Genomic DNA, 18,590 nt, shown 5'->3' with positions numbered 1-18,590 from the left:
TTGTTATTACAATTTATTATTATTACTTGAGGGGTGTAGTGACGAGATGTGACGAGGTTTCTCATCAAGTGAAAAGCATTAGGGTGAAATTAGCAGGGAATGTGCACCACTACTTTCACCTTTTGCTTTTTTTTAACAATAGAAATAAAAACATTTAATTCAGTTGGATAACAATCAAACAGTGCAGCAGTAATCTGTTCAGCAGGAGTGGCAAGAGTGCTCACGTGAAGAGAGTAAGGCGAGATGACTGACAAGAAAGACCATGTCGGAGAATTCATTGAGAATTCAACGCAACAGAGTCTAAAGCCGGAAAGTATACGTTGTTTTTTTTTTACAAGTACGCGAGCGTATGCGCAGTGTCGAACGCACAGCGTTGAAATACTTCTTTTGACTCAAATGCGTGCACACGTGTACAACACATGCGCAGTTGAGCAATCTCTCGGCACAAGTTACAACCCATGTAAATATTGCAAAAATCTGGCAGTGTGTGTACTTTTCTGATGACGAAATTCCAATAACACGCATTGTACACTGACCCTCACGTACGCGTAAAAAGTAGCTATACTTTAGCTTCTGATAAAATGTCTTATCTTGTAGAATGCGCATTCAGCACTGGCGCTCTCTATACATAAAGTATGTGTGATCGCAAATCGAAAGGCAAATTTGGCAACATACAATAGCCTGTCTCTCAATTTCAAAGCCATCTTAGGCTGGGCTGTGTAGTTGTCACCACCTCTTAGCTCTTACTTTGAATATTGAGAGAATAATTTGATTATGGTTGCTTATTGTTTGCACTTAAGACCAAGACATTTTTACATGTATTATTTATGCTGTTTTTATTTCTATGTTTAATAAGTGGAAAGGAGGTTACCCTGCCTCAGTCAGAGGTTCTGGAAGATCATAATTTATGTACAGTAAGGTCTGAAGGGACTCATGTGAAATCATACAGGGGAGAAGCCAATCAGTTGAGTTTGGTTGCAGTCTTTCGATGCATTTGATAATTCATACTCAGAAAGTAGAATTGAAATGACTTTCATTACAAGATGATTAGTTAAAACATTTCAAATTGCACCTGCAGACTTTTTTTCCAGTCATGAAATTTGTCATCGAAAAAAGACTGCACAAAAATCTCAGGCCTCGTCTCGTCTCGGTCACACCCCTAGTATTACCGTGTAATACTGTGATAGAAAATAGAGTCATTAAAGTCATTAAAACCTAGTAATGTATAATATATCTATACCTGGTTCTTCATCATTTGGTAAGACTAGAAGAAAAAATAAGCATATATAGATGAAGGCCAGCTGAGCATGACACAAAACTGGATATAAATTGGAAAGCAAAAGAGGAATCACCAACCTACAGCCTCTGGCGGTGTGTACCAAATGTCCAGTAATGTGCCATCATTTACTTCATCATACTCATCCAGATCGACATGTTCCTCTAGCAAACTGAATGTTGATCAGTAGGGAGAGAAAGAAAGAAGAAATAGACATGAAGGGAGAATGTCAGGTAGACAGCTAAGGGGCCACAGAATTTGACTTATTTGGTCTAATTTAATATGCCATCAAAATTCTCATGAGTTCAGCAAATTCTTATAAATCCAGACTGTGTACCTCACCACTGTTCAAAAGTGTGACTTCTAAAGTAACATTACGAGACAAAATAAAGAAATGTTTTAGATTTTGCACCATTTTACATCACTAATCAATTTTATTATGCTGATAATATATTTCTTGTAAAAAAATTATTAAAAAAATAACAAAACAGGCATTTTCATTGGTCTTCAGACTCGCCTCTTGAGGGACTGTAGATCAGGACTATCTGCAGGAAGGCTGCGTAAACCTCGTCCATATGTCGTCCCCCCATGAAGGTGGAAACTGAGATGTTCAGGTTGATCTGGCTGCTGGTCCGGATCTCTCTGAAGAAGTGAACGGAGATTGTAGAACCGCAGGAACGTGCCGGGCTGAACACAAACAGAAGGACGTTTTCATTACAACATCAGTTCCTTCAATTCTTAAGACTGATGAATATAGAAATTCTACAAGTATGAGCTGTTCTTTTCAGGTCCTGCCACATTATCTCTACGGGATTCGAGTCGAAACTCTGATTATACCACTGTAAAACTTTCATTTAGCTTATTTTCAGTCATTCAGACAAAGAAAATGGCTGAATGTTTGCAACCCTTTCCAAACTGCTATATCTTAACTTTGCCTTCAGCTCGCTGTTCTGGAAAATTTCTTGTACCTGCAGAACTTTCAAAGTGGTACTAACTAAACCAACTGTCCTTTTATGCTCACCAAGACTGCATTTATTTGATTAAAATGGTGACAGGTGACCAGTGTCTCACTTGCTCCTTGCTCGTCAACCTCGCCACAATTATGAATGTTGAAAACAGTTATGCTGCTTTTTATTTTTGTGGAAATTGAATAGATGATGAATAGAATAGAATTCTTTGATGAATAGAAAATTCAAAAGATTTTCAAACTGATTATAAATGTCTTACTTTCACTTTTTTCAATCCATTTAAGCATTTTTGCTGAATAAAGTTATTAATTTTTTTGGGGGAAAAATCATTTAAAAAAAAAAATCCACCTTTTATCTTGTATTATAAATACATAACTTACAAAAAAACAAAACAAACCTTTTTATACTTTGACAATTTTTTGAATCTCTATGTTAGTACTTAAGTTAATAAATGTAGCAATGTTCAATTATCAGTCCAGCAGGGGGAGCTACGGCACTAGAGTTGAGCAACAGAGTACCAACATTAAAGTAAGATTTAAAGAAAAAAAGTCAGTCCCCAGAGTTTACTATGAGCAGCAGGAAGACAGAGAGAACCTAGATCACTTAATGAAGTCTTGTGCAAGACATGTGGACTTTAAATAGATAAGAAGTGGATATGGTATTAAAACACCTCTTAATAGACTGTGTCAGATTTATAACCAGGTTCTGGGAGCCATTCTATGGCTGTACCCTTTTGATGTCATCTTTGGGGTTTTCGGGTGAAAGCCATTTCTTTGTTTACCTTATTTTACCTCCTAGTCTCTGTTTGTACAGAGATTTGAGTATGTGCTGGCATTCACAAGAACTAGTTGGATGCAATACAGCCTCTAGACAGTGCTTTTATACAGCCTAAAAAGGTGTTATGAAGGAGCAAACCAAATAAACTGAACGGTGGCATCAATTATTCTGCATGAATATTTGATTGAAACAGACTTATTCCATAAAGAGAACAAGGTGGGTAACCATATTCAGAGAAAACAGGCTTGTTTTCCAGGAGTGCAAATTTTATTCAGCTCATTACCATCTAGCTGACAACTGAAAACTGGGGTGTGAGACTGGAGCTAAAAAGAGAACTTGGAGTGTGGCTTGATAAAGTTGGCCTTGAAGAAATGCGGTTGGATCCATTGAGAGAACCAAATGTTTTCCCATCATATCCAACAGCAAAAACAGACACTAAACTCCCAGACCAGTGCTTTCTTCTTGTGGACAAACAACCAGACAAGATTTGAACATCACAATGCTAGTCCATGCCACCATAATTTACAAAACAACCTTGAGATACAAGTGATATACAGTTGTATGTATTCATCTGGTCATAAACAAAAATAAAATGGATACATTGTGCCATTTTATTAGTTATTATCACCACCAACATCACTTTCTGAATTTGAACGTGAAAAATAAACCTTCCCCAAAGGTTCCAAAAAACAACAACAACCTTGTAGTGAGAAGTTATCCATGTATTTTCTAAGTCTGAACAACATTTTAATAATTGAAATAACTTGTTCTGCTGTAAAGAACATTTAATGCAGTGGAAATGTTCCATGTAGAGGCACAGATCTGGCGAAGAGAATAGAATTTTTTTTTGCAGCATTGAAGGCCCCAAAGTGCACATCATTCGTAAATGGAAGACGATTGGAACCATTAGGATCCCTCCTAGCACTGGCCTCCCGCCAACCTAGGTAATCGGGGAAGAAGGGCCTTAGTCAGGGAGGTGACCAAGAACCCGATGGTCACTCTGACAGAGCTCCAGGAGAACCTTCCAGAAGATCAACTATCTCTTCAGCACTCCACCAATCAGGTCTTTATGGTAGAATGGCCAGATGGAAGCTACTCCTCAGTAAAAGGCACATGACAGCACGCCTGGAGTTTGCCAAAAAGCACCTGAACGAGTCTCAAATCATGAAAAACTAAATTCTCTGGTCTGATGAAACAAAGATCGAACTCTTGGGCCTGAATGGCAAGCGTCATGTCTTGAGGGAACCAGGCACTGCTCATCACCTGGCTAATACCATCCCTACAGCAATGTACAGAGACATCCTTGATGAAAACCTGCTCCAGAGTGCTCTGAGACTGGGGCAAAGGTTTATCTTCCAACAGGAAAATGACCCTAAGCACACAGCGAAGATATCAAAGGTTTGGGACAACTCTGTGGCCCAGCAAAAGCCCAGACTTGAACCCGATTTAAAATCCCTGAAGAGATCTGACAATGGATGTGCACCGACACTCCCCACCCAACCTGATGGAGCTTGAGAGGTCCTGCAAAGAAGAATGGGAGAAACTGCCCAAAAATTGCTGTGCCAAGCTTGTAGCATCATACTCAAAAAGACGTGAGGCTGTAATTGGTGCCAAGGGTGCGTCAAAGAAGTACCAGGCAAAGGCTGTGAATTCTTATCTACATGTGATTTTTTTCATTTGCAAAGATTTGAAACAAACTTCTTACATATTGTCATTATGGGGTATTTTGAGGAAAATAATTTAATCCGATTTTGGAATAAAGCTGTAACATAGCAAAATGTGGAAAAAAGTGAAGCGTTGTGAATACTTTCCAGATGCATAGTTTATCTTTAGAAGTTATTTACTGACAATTTTCCATCATTAATGTCAATGACGATTGGTCAACACATCCATTTCTATAAGACAAAGCTATAGTGCAAATTCAGAAAACTTGGAACATAGCGCACAAAGTTGCATTGACCACATTTATGAAACATTTGTGTTGCTTATAAGCCCCAATTCAAGCCCCATCCCAACTCATTTACATTATTTGGAAAAGGAGCTCCTATGAGAATCTGTAGATTTGCAGAAAAAAGTCACACAGGTTAGGAATGACATGAGAATGCGTATATGATGACAATTATAATTTTTGGATAAACTATTCTTACACCCCATCAGGCTTGTTACATTTTCCTTAACTAAAATGACTAAGAACATGAAGCCATTGGTAGAGACAAATCTACATATACTTGGTATTCTCCTACTCGAGCTCACTGCATGGTTGGTTACGCACAGCAGGGGAGGGAGCTGGGCTGCTCGGCACAGGTGTGTACTTGCTGGCGTGAAGCTCCTCCGACGGTGCTGGCGAGGGCAGCAGAAAAACTGCAACGATCCTCAACTCTCTTATCCTACATGGAAAATTCCATTACCCCAAGCTTTTGTTGATGTGTATGGCTGGATAGCACAAACCCTGTCCGGACCCTCATCTATATGGAAAAACGAATGAGGGCGGGGAAGCACGCTCCGTAAACAAGAAAAGATGCCTTTCGTGAAAACAAAACCATTTCCGTAACATGCACTGGTGAGAATGAACAAATACAGGCAAAGTGCACACTTGAGGAAGTATTTTGTCAAAACATCAAAAAATTATTCAAAACCCATGAGGTTACAGACAAAAACTCAATTAATTAATTAAATAATAAATTTTATATATATATATATATATATATATATATATATATATATATATATATATATATAAATTTAATGTAACACACTGAAAAACATGGCACTGTCCAAATGGGTGAAAAAAGCTTCGTTTAGCAACATAATGAAGTGTTTCATGACCAGAAGAACATGCATTTGGATCATCCATCAGTATGGATGCAACGAAACACACAATAAATTACAAAATGGCCAATGCGACAACCAAAAACGTACACTGTGGTTCAATACAATTTAAGCTCTATGAACAGCATGCACCACATAAAATCCTTTTAAACTTGTATTTCAGTGTGATAGTTATACATTTATAAAAGATGTCAAAATGTTAAGAATACACTTACATTTTGATACATACCAATCAGGCATAACATTATGATAGGTAAAGTGAATAACACTGATTTTCTCTTCATCACGGCACCTGAAAGCGCCAACAATGGGCAGGTGAGCATCAGAACTGGACCATGGAGCAATGGAAGAAGGTTGCATGGACTGATTAATCAAGTTTTTTAACTTTGTGATGTGGATGGCCAGGTGCACTATGGGAAGATGGCAAGCCAACAGAGGCAGTGTGAGACTACTGCTTTAATGTGCAATTATAGTCAACGTGACCATTCATAATCCATTTTACTTCCATAATGTGGCATTCCTGAGTGAAAAGGAATATGACAAACTTAAATAGAAAGTCAGAGCAAGTTCAGACGCAAGTTACTATATTTTGTATAATTATTCCAAAACACAAATAACTGGAATAATAATATGGTATAATGTGTGCAATGAATGTAAATAGTTTGTAGAATGTAAATTTTGATTTCATGTTGACTTTAACATTTTTCAAGACTATATACTGCATATACTATTCATTATTGTACTCATAAAAGGATTGTTTTTTTGTTTTTTCTCTGGTCCAGGCTAGAATATGGGGTCCCAAGCCTAAAAAAAGACTAGCTGTGCAGATTTCTGAAAGAGTCTGTAACTCTGCAGCTATTCTCTGCACTCGCTTCTCTTTTCAAAGACATGCAGTGTTTTGTCAGCAAATACTGTGCTTAAGACAGACCCTCCATTGTCTGACAGCTGACAATTCCTGAAGTGCCCTACCACATGCTTGCACAAGTAATATTTAGTGCTTAGAATATATATATATATATATATATTTTTAAATCAGTGTAGAATAATTTGAAGTTTGAGGAAGACCAAAAAAATTAATAATATTTTTATATTACATTTCAAGCACAAAATACTTTCAGCATGGTATGTAAGGCATTCTTCTAGAAATTATATTATATATAATATAAATATAGCTGAAATTTAATGCCTGGTGACTAAACAAACAGTGCCAATGTGAGTGTGAATACAGACATGAATAATGGCTGGTGTAGTAAAAAAAAACAAAAAAAAAAACAAAAAAAACCCTTAAGTAAATTTTTTGGTCTGATGCGCCTTGTGAAAAATTGGCCGACCAATGAGATCCGCACTTTTGTTTACATGCTTGGAGCTGCTGAAGTTACAGTAAAACACTACTTGTTGGCTCAAGGACAAAACAGCCTTGCCGAGCACACGAAGACGAAGCATGTAGACAAAGAAGAATAGCTGCTAATGCGAAAACCGTCTCGGGAAAAAAGATTGCGGTAAATGTGCACGCACAATAATTGTGCCGTTGAGCACAGGCCTTATGAAACCATCAATGCAAATAATAATAGTAATGAAAAGCCGTGAAACTTCATTCACATCCACGCACACACACACACTGGATAAGTGTCATATGCTGGCTGTCTGAAGCGATTACAGGCAGGGGCCGTCTGGGTGTTAAGTTAACCCAGGTGCTTGATTTCTCTCACACTATGAATAATTGATAGTCACATGTGTATAGAGGCAGGATGTCACAGTATACTGCATCTGCTCTAGCCATGCTGCAGGTGCTCACATTCATTTAAGATATTTTAAGCAGATCGGACACCCTTTCCTTGAAATCCAAGTGGTCAGAAGAACCGTATTTGAGAAGCATACTACTACCAGGTACAAACAGCAATGTGTCTCACCTCACCAAAATGCAAAATCTTAATACCAGGCTATCATGAAGGCTTATGATAATCTGGTCCCATAGCTCAGGCCTCTCCTCCAAAGTAACTCTTGTGATTTATTCAACTGTTTTAGAATTCATTAACATCTCTTAGAAATGTAATATTTAAGCTGCACAATTTGAGGTATCGCACATGCCTGTAGCACAAAATGGTGTGGGACGAGTTATGCCTTGAATTGTAATATGTAGGATTAGAGGATTTAAAAAAATCTGAAGTAAAAGTAGTAGTGAAAGTGATTCTCGCCCTCCATATTGGATAGTGCATAGTGCAGGCGTCTGGCACTACTTTAATATCTATTATTATTGTATAAGGCATCCATTTCCAGTTTATAAGCGAGATGGCCTAGGACTCAGATGATGCAAATGGCCCGAAAAGCACGCAAGAGAGACAATTTCACAAGACAGAAAGGGAAAACCAATAGGTGTTCCCTCTGTGTTATCAGAGATTCCTCAAGAAGGTTCCAGTGGGAAAAAACCCACAATAATAATTCTAAAACTGACTAAAATAGGCCTTTACGTGCTTGATGCCACAAAGAATGATGAACAAAAAGTCAAAACGGTACAAATTTATTGCCATTAAAGTGGAATCTTTCTGCAGGTTGGAATAAAAAAAGAATAATATACTGTATGTCACATTTAATGTGTGCCACGCTAGACCTATATGATATGTGGAGGGTGAGTGATATATGATGCAAGTCGAAGTCAAGAAAGTGTGTGTGCAGACCCCCACATTGAAGGACCCCATTCACCATGACAGCCATATTGATTTGGCCTTCTCTCTCCTCTCTCATAAAGTTATCTCTCTCAGACCACTTAATCCTAATGGCTGGCTTTATTCGCCTTTTCTCCCTCCTCAACACTGAGCTCAAGCTATTTCACACAATATTAGAGACGATTTGGCCCAGGATATTGATAATGGTGGGGAAATATTCTGACTCAATGCAATCTTTAGTGGATAAATTGCATTTTTGATCATTGAGGATTAAATTACAAAAAAAGAAAAGAAAAAAAGTAATTTCCTTTAACATTTTCATTATCAGTGTATTGTACTGGTTATTAAATATACTACAAATCCATTGTTCATAAATTTTTGATTTGAAAAAAACTGTTTTAAGCTTCGCATTACGGTCAGACATGTCTAAGGCTGGGGTCACACGACAAGATTTTCAAATGTGAGACCACAAACATGACAATAAGAAATCACAGATTTAAATTAGGGGTGTCCATGGTTAACCAATTGACCGATTAACCGTTAAAAATTGCGTAACCGAGTGAAACATTTTGCTCGGTTAAGTGGCGTCAATGACGTGCCTTGAATTTAGTTGTAATATATGTTTGCACCCCTAGAGACCGCCAGAGCGCTCCCAGACATTTGTAATATCTACAAGAAGAAGTCATGACCAGCTTTCTAAGCAGGCAAAGAAAGCGTGGGAGCACTTTAAAAATGAGAGTGACGGGGCAAAATGCAAGTATTGCAATGCAGTGCTTACCGCATTTTTCAGGCTATAAGTCGCTCCGGAGTATGAGTCGCATCAGTCAAAATATGCGTCATGAATAGGAAAATAACATACGTCGCACTGGACTAAAAGTCACATTAGGGCAGAAGCAGAGCAGGAGCCGCGCGCGCTGTGCATAACGGATCAGAAGAAAGAAAGTTTGAAGCGAGAAACTTGTGAATGACTAGAGAAAAGCAGACGTTACTTTAACTGTAACGTTAATGAAGAAAACAAAAAAGCTAATCGCGGACTGAAAGCAAGATGGCCAGAGCTGAAGGGACGAGTCCACAGATGCTTGAACTCTCTGCCGGGAGAGGCTCAGCCGCTCGAGTCAAACGCTGTGTGAATCATTCTCGGCTGCATATTTAACTAACGTTACATGCCCTAATCAGGCAGGCGGCCTCGCGGCCACTTGCGTTGCTCGTGAACTGGAGCGCATCTCATCCTAATTTAACGAAACTCAGCGTACGCCTCGCAGACATGAAATAGATCTTAAAAAACTTGAAATGTCTTTTAACAATTTAAAACGAAAAGAAATAGGCTACTCTGATTATGTAATCCATGATGTGCATTTCTTTCTATAGGCGCGTTCACTACGGAGATGGCGGTCGTCAAATTAATAAGCTAAAAGTAACCCTGACGCACACTATGGTTAACCGAGTATTAACCGCTAAGGGCCTCGGTTAACGGTTAATGAAAAACTTGAAAACGTGCAGCCCTAATTTAAATGTTTTGTTCCCCTAGCGTGTGGAGTGCCGCATGTAACCAGGAAAGACCACCACACACTAACAGAGTCCTGACTTTGAACATGGAAAATCTCACAAAATTTCCACCAAACGTGACTTTATAGTAAACAAACATGGCTGACGATGAGCATGACGAAATGTTGATAACAGTTTTTGGACTGCTTTTTACAAAAAAATTGCGGGTAAAAAAAAGGTTTGATGATGTCGTGTTATGCTTCCATCAGCCCGCTTTCTGAAATACGTTCCACATGATAATCTGCAGGGTGTGCGCATGTTTGTCCTCAGGGTTCAAGCCATACAACAGGATTTCTGATCATTTACGATTTGAGATCGGTGCGGCCCCAACGTGCTCCCGAACAAATTCAATCATTCTTAACACATCACGCCACAGGAAAATCTGAGAAGACAATCTTTAAAACCATTAAGATACTAAGCAAAGAAAAACAATACCTAAAATTTTCAGAAGGGGAGAATTGGGCCCAAAATCAGCCTGATTATCTTGTAGTGTATGGCCAGCTTAAGCCAGTTGCTCTGGTTGGTTGTAGCGCTATCCAATTGCGTGCAGAGGGAGTTTGAAAGATGGGTCTGGCTTGTCAGGCTAGCTGATCATGCAAATTTGCAATACGAACCAACCGAACGCTGCTTGTTTTGAAAATGATTTCTGTGTGAGCAGAGCTTCATACATCTCCACGCTATTGACAATGGGCCTTGTTTAGCACAAAAAAGTTTTCTAATGTGACCATACCTTAAGCAAAGTGAACCAGACCTTAGACCATACATGAACTATGAACCATCCCAAAAAACAAAGCTCAAGCAAGACTGACCATAATGTAATATGGTGCTGTTCCATGATGACATAGGGTGTCCCTCTATGGCCTTTTGCAAAGCCTGCATTGATACAGGCTCAGACAGTCGACTACAACTCTATGCAGCATTATGCCATCAAAGTAGCCTAGAAATCTAGACGCACCCTAGCTGCAGCAAATTTAATCAGCCCCCAAGTGTCGTCTAGGAACTCTCAATACCCTTCTGAGCTGTATTCCCCTCACTCTGGACGGGCCAATCACATCGTGTATAGAGTCGGCGGGCGGGGCCATAATGACGGCGGCCGAGTTGCGTTTGCGTGCTTCTAGTAAACACAGAAACTGGCGAACGGCGGCGGTCTTTCGAATCAGCTTTGACTGCGATTCTAGAAGACTTGGAGTTGAGCTTTTCTCTGAGAAAAGAACAAAGAACGGCACTGAAGTCATTCTTAAAAAGGGAAGATGTGTTCTGAGTTTAGCCGACCGGATACGGTGAATGTTTAATCTATCAACAAGCTCTGCTTCACCTTCGTTGCTCTGGTTGGTGTAGCACTATCCTATCGCGTGCAGAGGGAATTTGAAAGACAACCGTTTATCCCGCCCCTCGGATTGAGCCCTGTCTATGGTGAGTTTCCAGACCAAACATCTTGATGTGGGTCTGGCTTGTCAGGACACCATCAAAGGACTCTAAGGAGCCTTAAGAGAACTTAAAAGACCAGGTCATAACTTCATTCTAAAAGTCTTACAAACCAAAGATCCAAAGTTTATTACCAATTGAACCCTTAAACTACTGGACTTATGTGTTACCAAGCTACATTTAATGAATGAGAATAATGTCAGCAACCAATGGAAAAATATATGAGCTTGTCAGTATTCTAAATAGACTGTAAACCAAATAAAAGGTATATAGATTTGTATCATAAAAGCAGTGATATTCAAAGAGTGTCAAAAGCTTGATGCATACTCTCTCAGATACTGTCACTTTGAAATAATATTCATGTATACACAGCTCTACATCGTGATCAAATTATAAATAAGAGATAGCACAGGCTAAAATACGAAAAAACTGTCTGCAATGACTGCTCTCTTTATCTCTAGGTAAGGGTAGCTGATGTATTAGGATATCTTTCTTTCTGTCAGTCCAACTGATAGTTTGTGGCTGAAGAGATGCTTTAACAACATCATGGCCAGAAGGTGATGGATAGGCCTGTTGATTTCCACTGACATATTATAAGGAAGGCAACACGAGAACTGTATGAAGAATTCTGGATCTTAAACTGAAGATTTCTCAATTCTCTGAAACCACACAGTTGAGGAAGTAGTTAGATCAACTGCAAATATCCTAACTACAAACACAATGAAGAAATTCAGTAGGGGACATGGCTAAATAGATGCTCAAGAATCAAGACGTTGGATAGGCTCGTTGTTTCCTCTTCTGAACACTCGGTTCACTCTACACACCTTTGTTCAAAACTAACACATACTCGAAAAAAGAACCACTATGCTGAGCCAAACAAAAAAGGTCATACTGCTTATAACAAAAATATAAAATCACCATCCTCCTCGAACTATTACAATAATGCACCAAATATGTACTTTAGTTATACAATAATAAAAAAGCTTTAAAAAAATCATTGTGCTTTTATGTTTCCAATGTGTCAAACATTTTTTTTTGCCATTCGACTGTCATGGAAACAACTAAGCCAACAAAAAGAAAAGAAACAATTTTAGGCTCCAAAAAGTATAGCATAAAAGCCCTGCTCCTGTTTAAATATTTATAGAAAGCATTATGGCAGAGGAAGACAGAAATGTAGCCAGTAGTTCTGGAGACTATGCATTTCAAAAGCCGCTAAAAGACAATCAATAGGAGGGGACATTTTGATGAGTTTTTACAGTGGAAACAGGCAGGGCAGGATTGAAGTGAGAGCAGAAACACAATCAGTAGACTGAAGAGGAGTGAACGCCTCCCAAATAAGCCATGAGAAGATGTGCCCACAAGTGTCCTGCCTGACACCTAATTTATCATTAAAAGTGCTGGAGTAGGTGTGTGGGTCTCCTGCGACGGATGGTTCAAACAGGCATTAAAAGCAACAGCATCATAAACGACGCTCATGTTGTTGAGGTTGTAGGCTGATCAAATGAAATCACTGCTTCTGTAGTACAGGCTTTCTTGCAGGAAGTGCACCCAAGTTGTTTCCCATTGAAGCTTTACAACATTTGTCTTTATATTGTCTCTATTTGTTTTCCAACCAATAGGCAACATAATCTAGAACAAGGGTGTCAAATCCTACTCCTGGAAGACCTTTCTACAAAGGTTAGCTCCAACATACCTGCTTCTAAGGCTGCGTCTGAAATCACAAACTCTTGAAGTACTTTTTTCAAAATAAGTACTTACATTGTGAGCATTAAAATGTATGGTTCTATATAGTATGAAAGTAATCCGGAAGCACTACATTCGCCATGATGTCGTTGACATACCAGCGTCTCTCCAGTAGTAAAGTGCCCATCAAATGTACATTTCAGAATCTCGCCGAAAGTAGTAAGTGGTTTCGAATTCGGACGCAGCCTAGGACCTTCTCGTATTCCTGAAGGCCTTGCTTAGATGGTTCAGTTGTTTCTTTTAAAGTTCCCCTATTATAGTTTTTTGAATATTCCCTTTCATGCAGTGTAATATAGCTGCTTGTGAATGTAAACGTTCTGCAAAATTGTAAAGTCGAAAGAATGATAAATAAAGTTATTGTCTCCCTAAAGAAATAGACTCTGAACCGCTTAAATGAGTCATTTGTAATTCGAATCCGACTGCGTTCTGGTTCTACACTATTTTCACAAAGCACCTGCTCTTGAAAGATGGGTCAATACCTACTTCATTTGGACAAACTTGCTCTTCAGAATCACAACCTGTAAGTATGAATAATTATTGACATATATTTTCTACTGGCTGCTCAAAATAAGTAGTTTTGTGTTATATATAGTGTTTTGACTAGTATATGGATGTTTTATGTTTTGTTTTGTTCTTTCTCTTGTTCTCCAGTGTAATGTACAGAACTGTGGGACTACTGTTAAGCCTGTATAAATAATATAATTGATATAAATAAATAAATGAAACAATAAATAAATGTAGGTTTCCAACCATCTCGCGTTATTACAGTCTTACTGAAATACTTCTGCTAAGCAGCTGTGGGTCACCATTACCTAAAACTGTGCCCATTAAAGCAGAATGGCAGTCATTTTTGCTATTTTGACTAAGGATAAAGGATCCAGACTGCGACTAAAACTAAATACAAAACTAAAAATATTAATTTGCAAAGGATATTTTTGCTGAGATTGCTACTGGCAACAATATAAATGTACATGTTATGCTGTTTTTCTGTTACTGCCTTGACTTCACATTATTTATAGCACAGACATCTATAATTGCAGTAAGATTTGTACTTAACTGTCACCTTTAATATGTCACTTTTAATGTATACAAGCAATAAATGTCATTTTTGGCACTCTTTTAAGTGTCCTGACTGATTGCTCAATCAGCATTCTGACCTTGGAAAGAGCATGTATAAAACAGCGTGAGAACAATCATTTCATGTAATGCCAAATTTACCTCAGGAAAGCCATTCAAAGCTGTTAAACTCATTAGTCAGCTACAAAAATAACTATGGAAAGGGGCATTTTGCTAAATATATTCACATTAGTGCTTGGCTATGCACCGCTATTGATACTGCATTTGCACTGCAATAAATTTGAAATGTACACATGGATTTGTTGATGGACATACACTTGTTAATGCTGATGGTGAGGAATTACAGTTGCAACATCTCACAGTGTACCTCAAACCGAGTAGTGCATTACTGAGAAACGTCCTGTCATCCTTGCCATGGAGGTTTGGGTTGAATAACTAGTTCTTCCAAGTTTAATCATCGGACTCGCACTCAGACTGATACAGTAAAATCGGTGTCAGGGTTACTGTCTTTACAGTGTGTGCATTGACTGAGCTTAAGGAAGCCTTCAGAGCTGAAGTTCAATTATGGTAACAGCCATTTAGCTTCTGACAAGTACTGTAAATGGTAGACCAATCACAACTGATTGGGCCATTTGTCCAATCAGAGCATAGTAGGATTCAGAAAGGAGGGATGTAGAAAGACTGAATCACCCGACGAGTCGTTTGAGAACCATTGAAAAATGTGATGTGCAAATGTACATTATGAGAAAATGAAAGTGTTTTTTGACATTTGATGCATGTAAACCTGGAAGGAACCTTTAGGAACAGCATATAAGGGGCACTACAAAGATGAATTGCAACCCTCCACAAGCAGGATTGGACACTTGTGCTATCGAACCACTGCAAGATCAATGGCAAAACTCACCTTTAAGTCTCGAGCTGCCTCCATGTGATTGTCATAGACCAGAACATTGGCTGTCAAGTTCATCCTGTCTTTAGCAACAGTGGATTCTCCTTCTAATGCATCAGATGCAACCGCAACATTCAATAGAGGATGTTCACACTTGGTCCCATCCCACACCTGATCAAATTGGGCAACTGTTAGTTGTACAATTTGAATTTAAGATACAATGATTTTGAAGATTCAGATTCTGGGTAAAATAGCAGAAAGTACCTTCAGTAGGATACAACGGCTATCCATGACAGCCTTAGCCAGCAACTGGCAGGTAAGATCAAAGTACATCCCGGGTTGTACCGAAGACAGAGAGACAGTGGGGTCATTGGATATCAGAGACTGGCTGGCAGCCCATCGGCGAAGCTCCTGCACTGTATGTTTATCGGATTCCCCAAAGTGAAATGATTTGCTGGAGGTACGAGGGGTTACTGCGCTGTCAATTATTCCATCGAATGTGACTGCAGACCAACCGTAAGTGTTCAAGAGTGTCATAGAGTCATTGAACATTTCAGCCTGGGAAGATATGGGAAAAAAGGACACAGGATACAGTTAGTATTAAAGTCTGAATTAATATCATCAAATACAATTATCTTAATACATGTCGCCACTGTATGCATTTATGTGTGATTTCTAGGAATATGTGCTATATAATTTAATATAATTTGTGCTACTTGTGGGCTGCGCTCCTGCAGAGTTCAGATCCACTTTGCTCCAATGCAACTACCTAGAAGTTTCAGGTGTGTTGAATTACAGCTATGGTAGCCCTCAAAGACCAGGGGCAGGTTGCATAAACCACTTAGACTAGTCTTAAAAGTAAGTCATCGGTTTTTTCTTTTAGAATGGTCCTTACTTTTAAAAATCAGTTACATAAAATGGTAGATCGGTTCAATTTAAATGAGAAAAGTAAGACTGATTACATTTTGACTAAGGCTGCATTTACAGGTTACATTTTAGGTCTTGATGCACAATTCCGATTTGGTGACTATATCCAATTTTTTTGACGATCCGCTTACATCATCTTTTTGAAAGCGACCTGTATCCGATATTTGCATTTACACTGTACACTGGCAAAACAGCCCAAGACGTTCTTAACCAGTGAAAGGAAAGAGGAGAGCCCTTGACGGGGTTGCCAGGTTTTCACAACAAAACCCGCCCAATTGCAACTCAAAACTGTGTTAAAGTAGCCCAATTCCACATGAAAACCGCAGACTTTCGCAGTGTGTGTCCACCTAAGTTGACGTCATTCGCCTCCGTCCTTTTTTCAATGAGGTACGACTCGCATTTACTGGGGAATATCCGATTTGACCGTTTACATGGCAGACGCTAATGCACGCATCCGAATCATAGCGGATTTATTACCTCATAAGTGAGGCCTGAATCCGATCTGAGGATTTTGGAATTCATCCATTTTTTTACTGCTTACACGTTCACATGTTATATCCGATATCATGTGCCACATGAGAGGAAAAAAATCAGAATTGGGTCACTTGAACCATGCAGTGTAAATGGGGCCTAATTGTTAGTTGGACAAATTAGTGCTTAAAGCTGCTGTCCGTAACTTTTTTTGTGTTCAAGATTTACAAAAATTATATAATGAGAATGTACAACATAAATCCATTTTCCAAACCGTGTTTTTGTCTTACCCTGAATCATTATGGTACACCTATAATAAGTATTTATATTGGTACTATTTTAGGCCAGACTGGTAGGTACCGCTGCGGAGGAGCACAGTCCCTACGTGATCTGCCATTGACATAAACAGAGAGAAGTAGCTCCGGCTACAATGTTCTTCCGCAAGACGCATGCAGTTCTGTTTATTAACCACTAGAGTGCAAAAAGTTATGGACTGCAGCGTTAAGACACAGTCTTAACATAGTGGCTAAGTTTATGCAACTAGCCCCAGAACTGGACAACTCTGCTTAAAGCAAATAAGTGGCTTAGGTCCATTTTCAATATTCTGAATAATGAATAAAAAGATCAAACCTCCTCACCTTGAATCTGTGGAGTCGGATAATGTCCCCAACTCTGATGATGACTGGGTGATCCTCCAGTTTTTTAGAGAAGATGTTGCAGCTCACTTTAACATCTGATTGATCTGTGATCTTTAGTGCAGAGCAGTAATCTAGTGACAAATAATGAGGTACTGACTAAAATAAAATAAAAAACTCAACCTTGAGAGATATATGCTTGTGATTATGACAAATACCAAATATAGTTAAGTACTTAAAAGTTAAAGTCAAGGAACTAAAATGTATTGATTTTAAAAATTGCATGAAGGTAGTATGGTTATGCACCATGAGAAAGCGGTTTGGCAATAATTGGTTTGCATCAGCCTTTCTTGAGATGCAGTCTGCGACTTGATGCTATAAATGATCTTATGCAAACACTGCAGAAAGCAAACCTCATTGTTCACGATCAGCACCACAAGCCAAGGTCACCGTTTTGTTTTGGCTGTCTTTGAAACATTATCCAATCTATGAAGTGCAAAGAGTAATGTACCACTTATATATTCAGATTTTTGGTTACACTTTAATTTACAGCATCCTTGTTACATGTTACATGTAGCTACTGTAGTAATAACTATAAATGATACATAATTACATGCGACTTACCCTAAACCAAACCCTAACCCTATAGTAAGATACATGTAGTTAATTATTATTACCCAGTACTTAATTGTATAATTATAATGTTACACAGACACCTTAAAATAAAGTGTAACTGAATTTTTTTCTCTCTATGTTTTGAAGGCTATTTCGAAAATGGCCCAAAAAGTCATTTAGAAAGTCATCTCTCCTTTGGATTCACTCTCCAGACAGCTCGAATAACAATGGGAGAGCCTATTACTGCCTTGGTGGGATGAAGGAAATTCACTGACCTGAACCTTTAGAGGGGAAAGGCGGTTTGAAGAAGGTCACCACACCATAGACGTTCACCACTGTCTTGTGCTTCACATTGTTTAGAGGAACATAAGTGTATTTGGCCTTCACAGAAACAGGGAATATTTAAAGAAAGATTAAAGGAAAGTTCTGGCTTCAATACAAATTAAAGGGATAGTTCACAACTTAGGTATTCAACTTATGAAGAAAGTGTAACGCCTCTCTCAGTTCAAAATGCTTATGCTACGTCTGACGTCATATGCTGTGCCAGTTATGCTTTTTCCATAAGTCGAATACAGAAGGTGGTCTGGCGGAAGCTAGATATTTTACTTTACAAAACTTTTAAAAATAGATTTTTTTTTTACACAAACCCATCGATTTGCTTCAGAAGGCCTTTATTAACCCCCCAGAGCCATGTGGATTACTTTTTTAATGGATGGATGCACTTTTTTGGGCATCACATTTTGGGCTGCC

General features: G+C 38.7%; 1 protein-coding gene across 6 annotated transcripts in view; it reads right to left on the bottom strand.

Moving 5' to 3' along the window:
- pot1 (protection of telomeres 1 homolog) overlaps positions 1-18,590 on the bottom strand; it is a 42,526-nt gene that overhangs the window by 7,862 nt on the left and 16,074 nt on the right. For 5 of the 6 annotated variants that reach the window (XM_067436091.1, XM_067436092.1, XM_067436096.1 and 2 more), the window contains 7 exons: positions 18,116-18,221; positions 17,229-17,359; positions 15,457-15,750; positions 15,208-15,363; positions 1,794-1,963; positions 1,357-1,448; positions 1,241-1,264 (listed from right to left, as the gene is read on the bottom strand). In XM_067436091.1, the coding sequence (XP_067292192.1) occupies positions 1,241-1,264; positions 1,357-1,448; positions 1,794-1,963; positions 15,208-15,363; positions 15,457-15,750; positions 17,229-17,359; positions 18,116-18,221 (973 nt within the window). The remainder of the gene's footprint in view (positions 1-1,240; positions 1,265-1,356; positions 1,449-1,793; positions 1,964-15,207; positions 15,364-15,456; positions 15,751-17,228; positions 17,360-18,115; positions 18,222-18,590) is intronic. The other variant, XM_067436093.1, reaches the window with a different exon arrangement.

The sequence above is a fragment of the Pseudorasbora parva genome, chromosome 25 (assembly GCF_024679245.1).
Source record: "Pseudorasbora parva isolate DD20220531a chromosome 25, ASM2467924v1, whole genome shotgun sequence".
In the NCBI taxonomy this organism is placed as follows: Eukaryota; Metazoa; Chordata; class Actinopteri; order Cypriniformes; family Gobionidae; genus Pseudorasbora; species Pseudorasbora parva.
The sequence above is the reverse complement of the archived record's forward strand: the minus strand, read 5'-3'. Positions and strand labels throughout refer to the sequence as shown.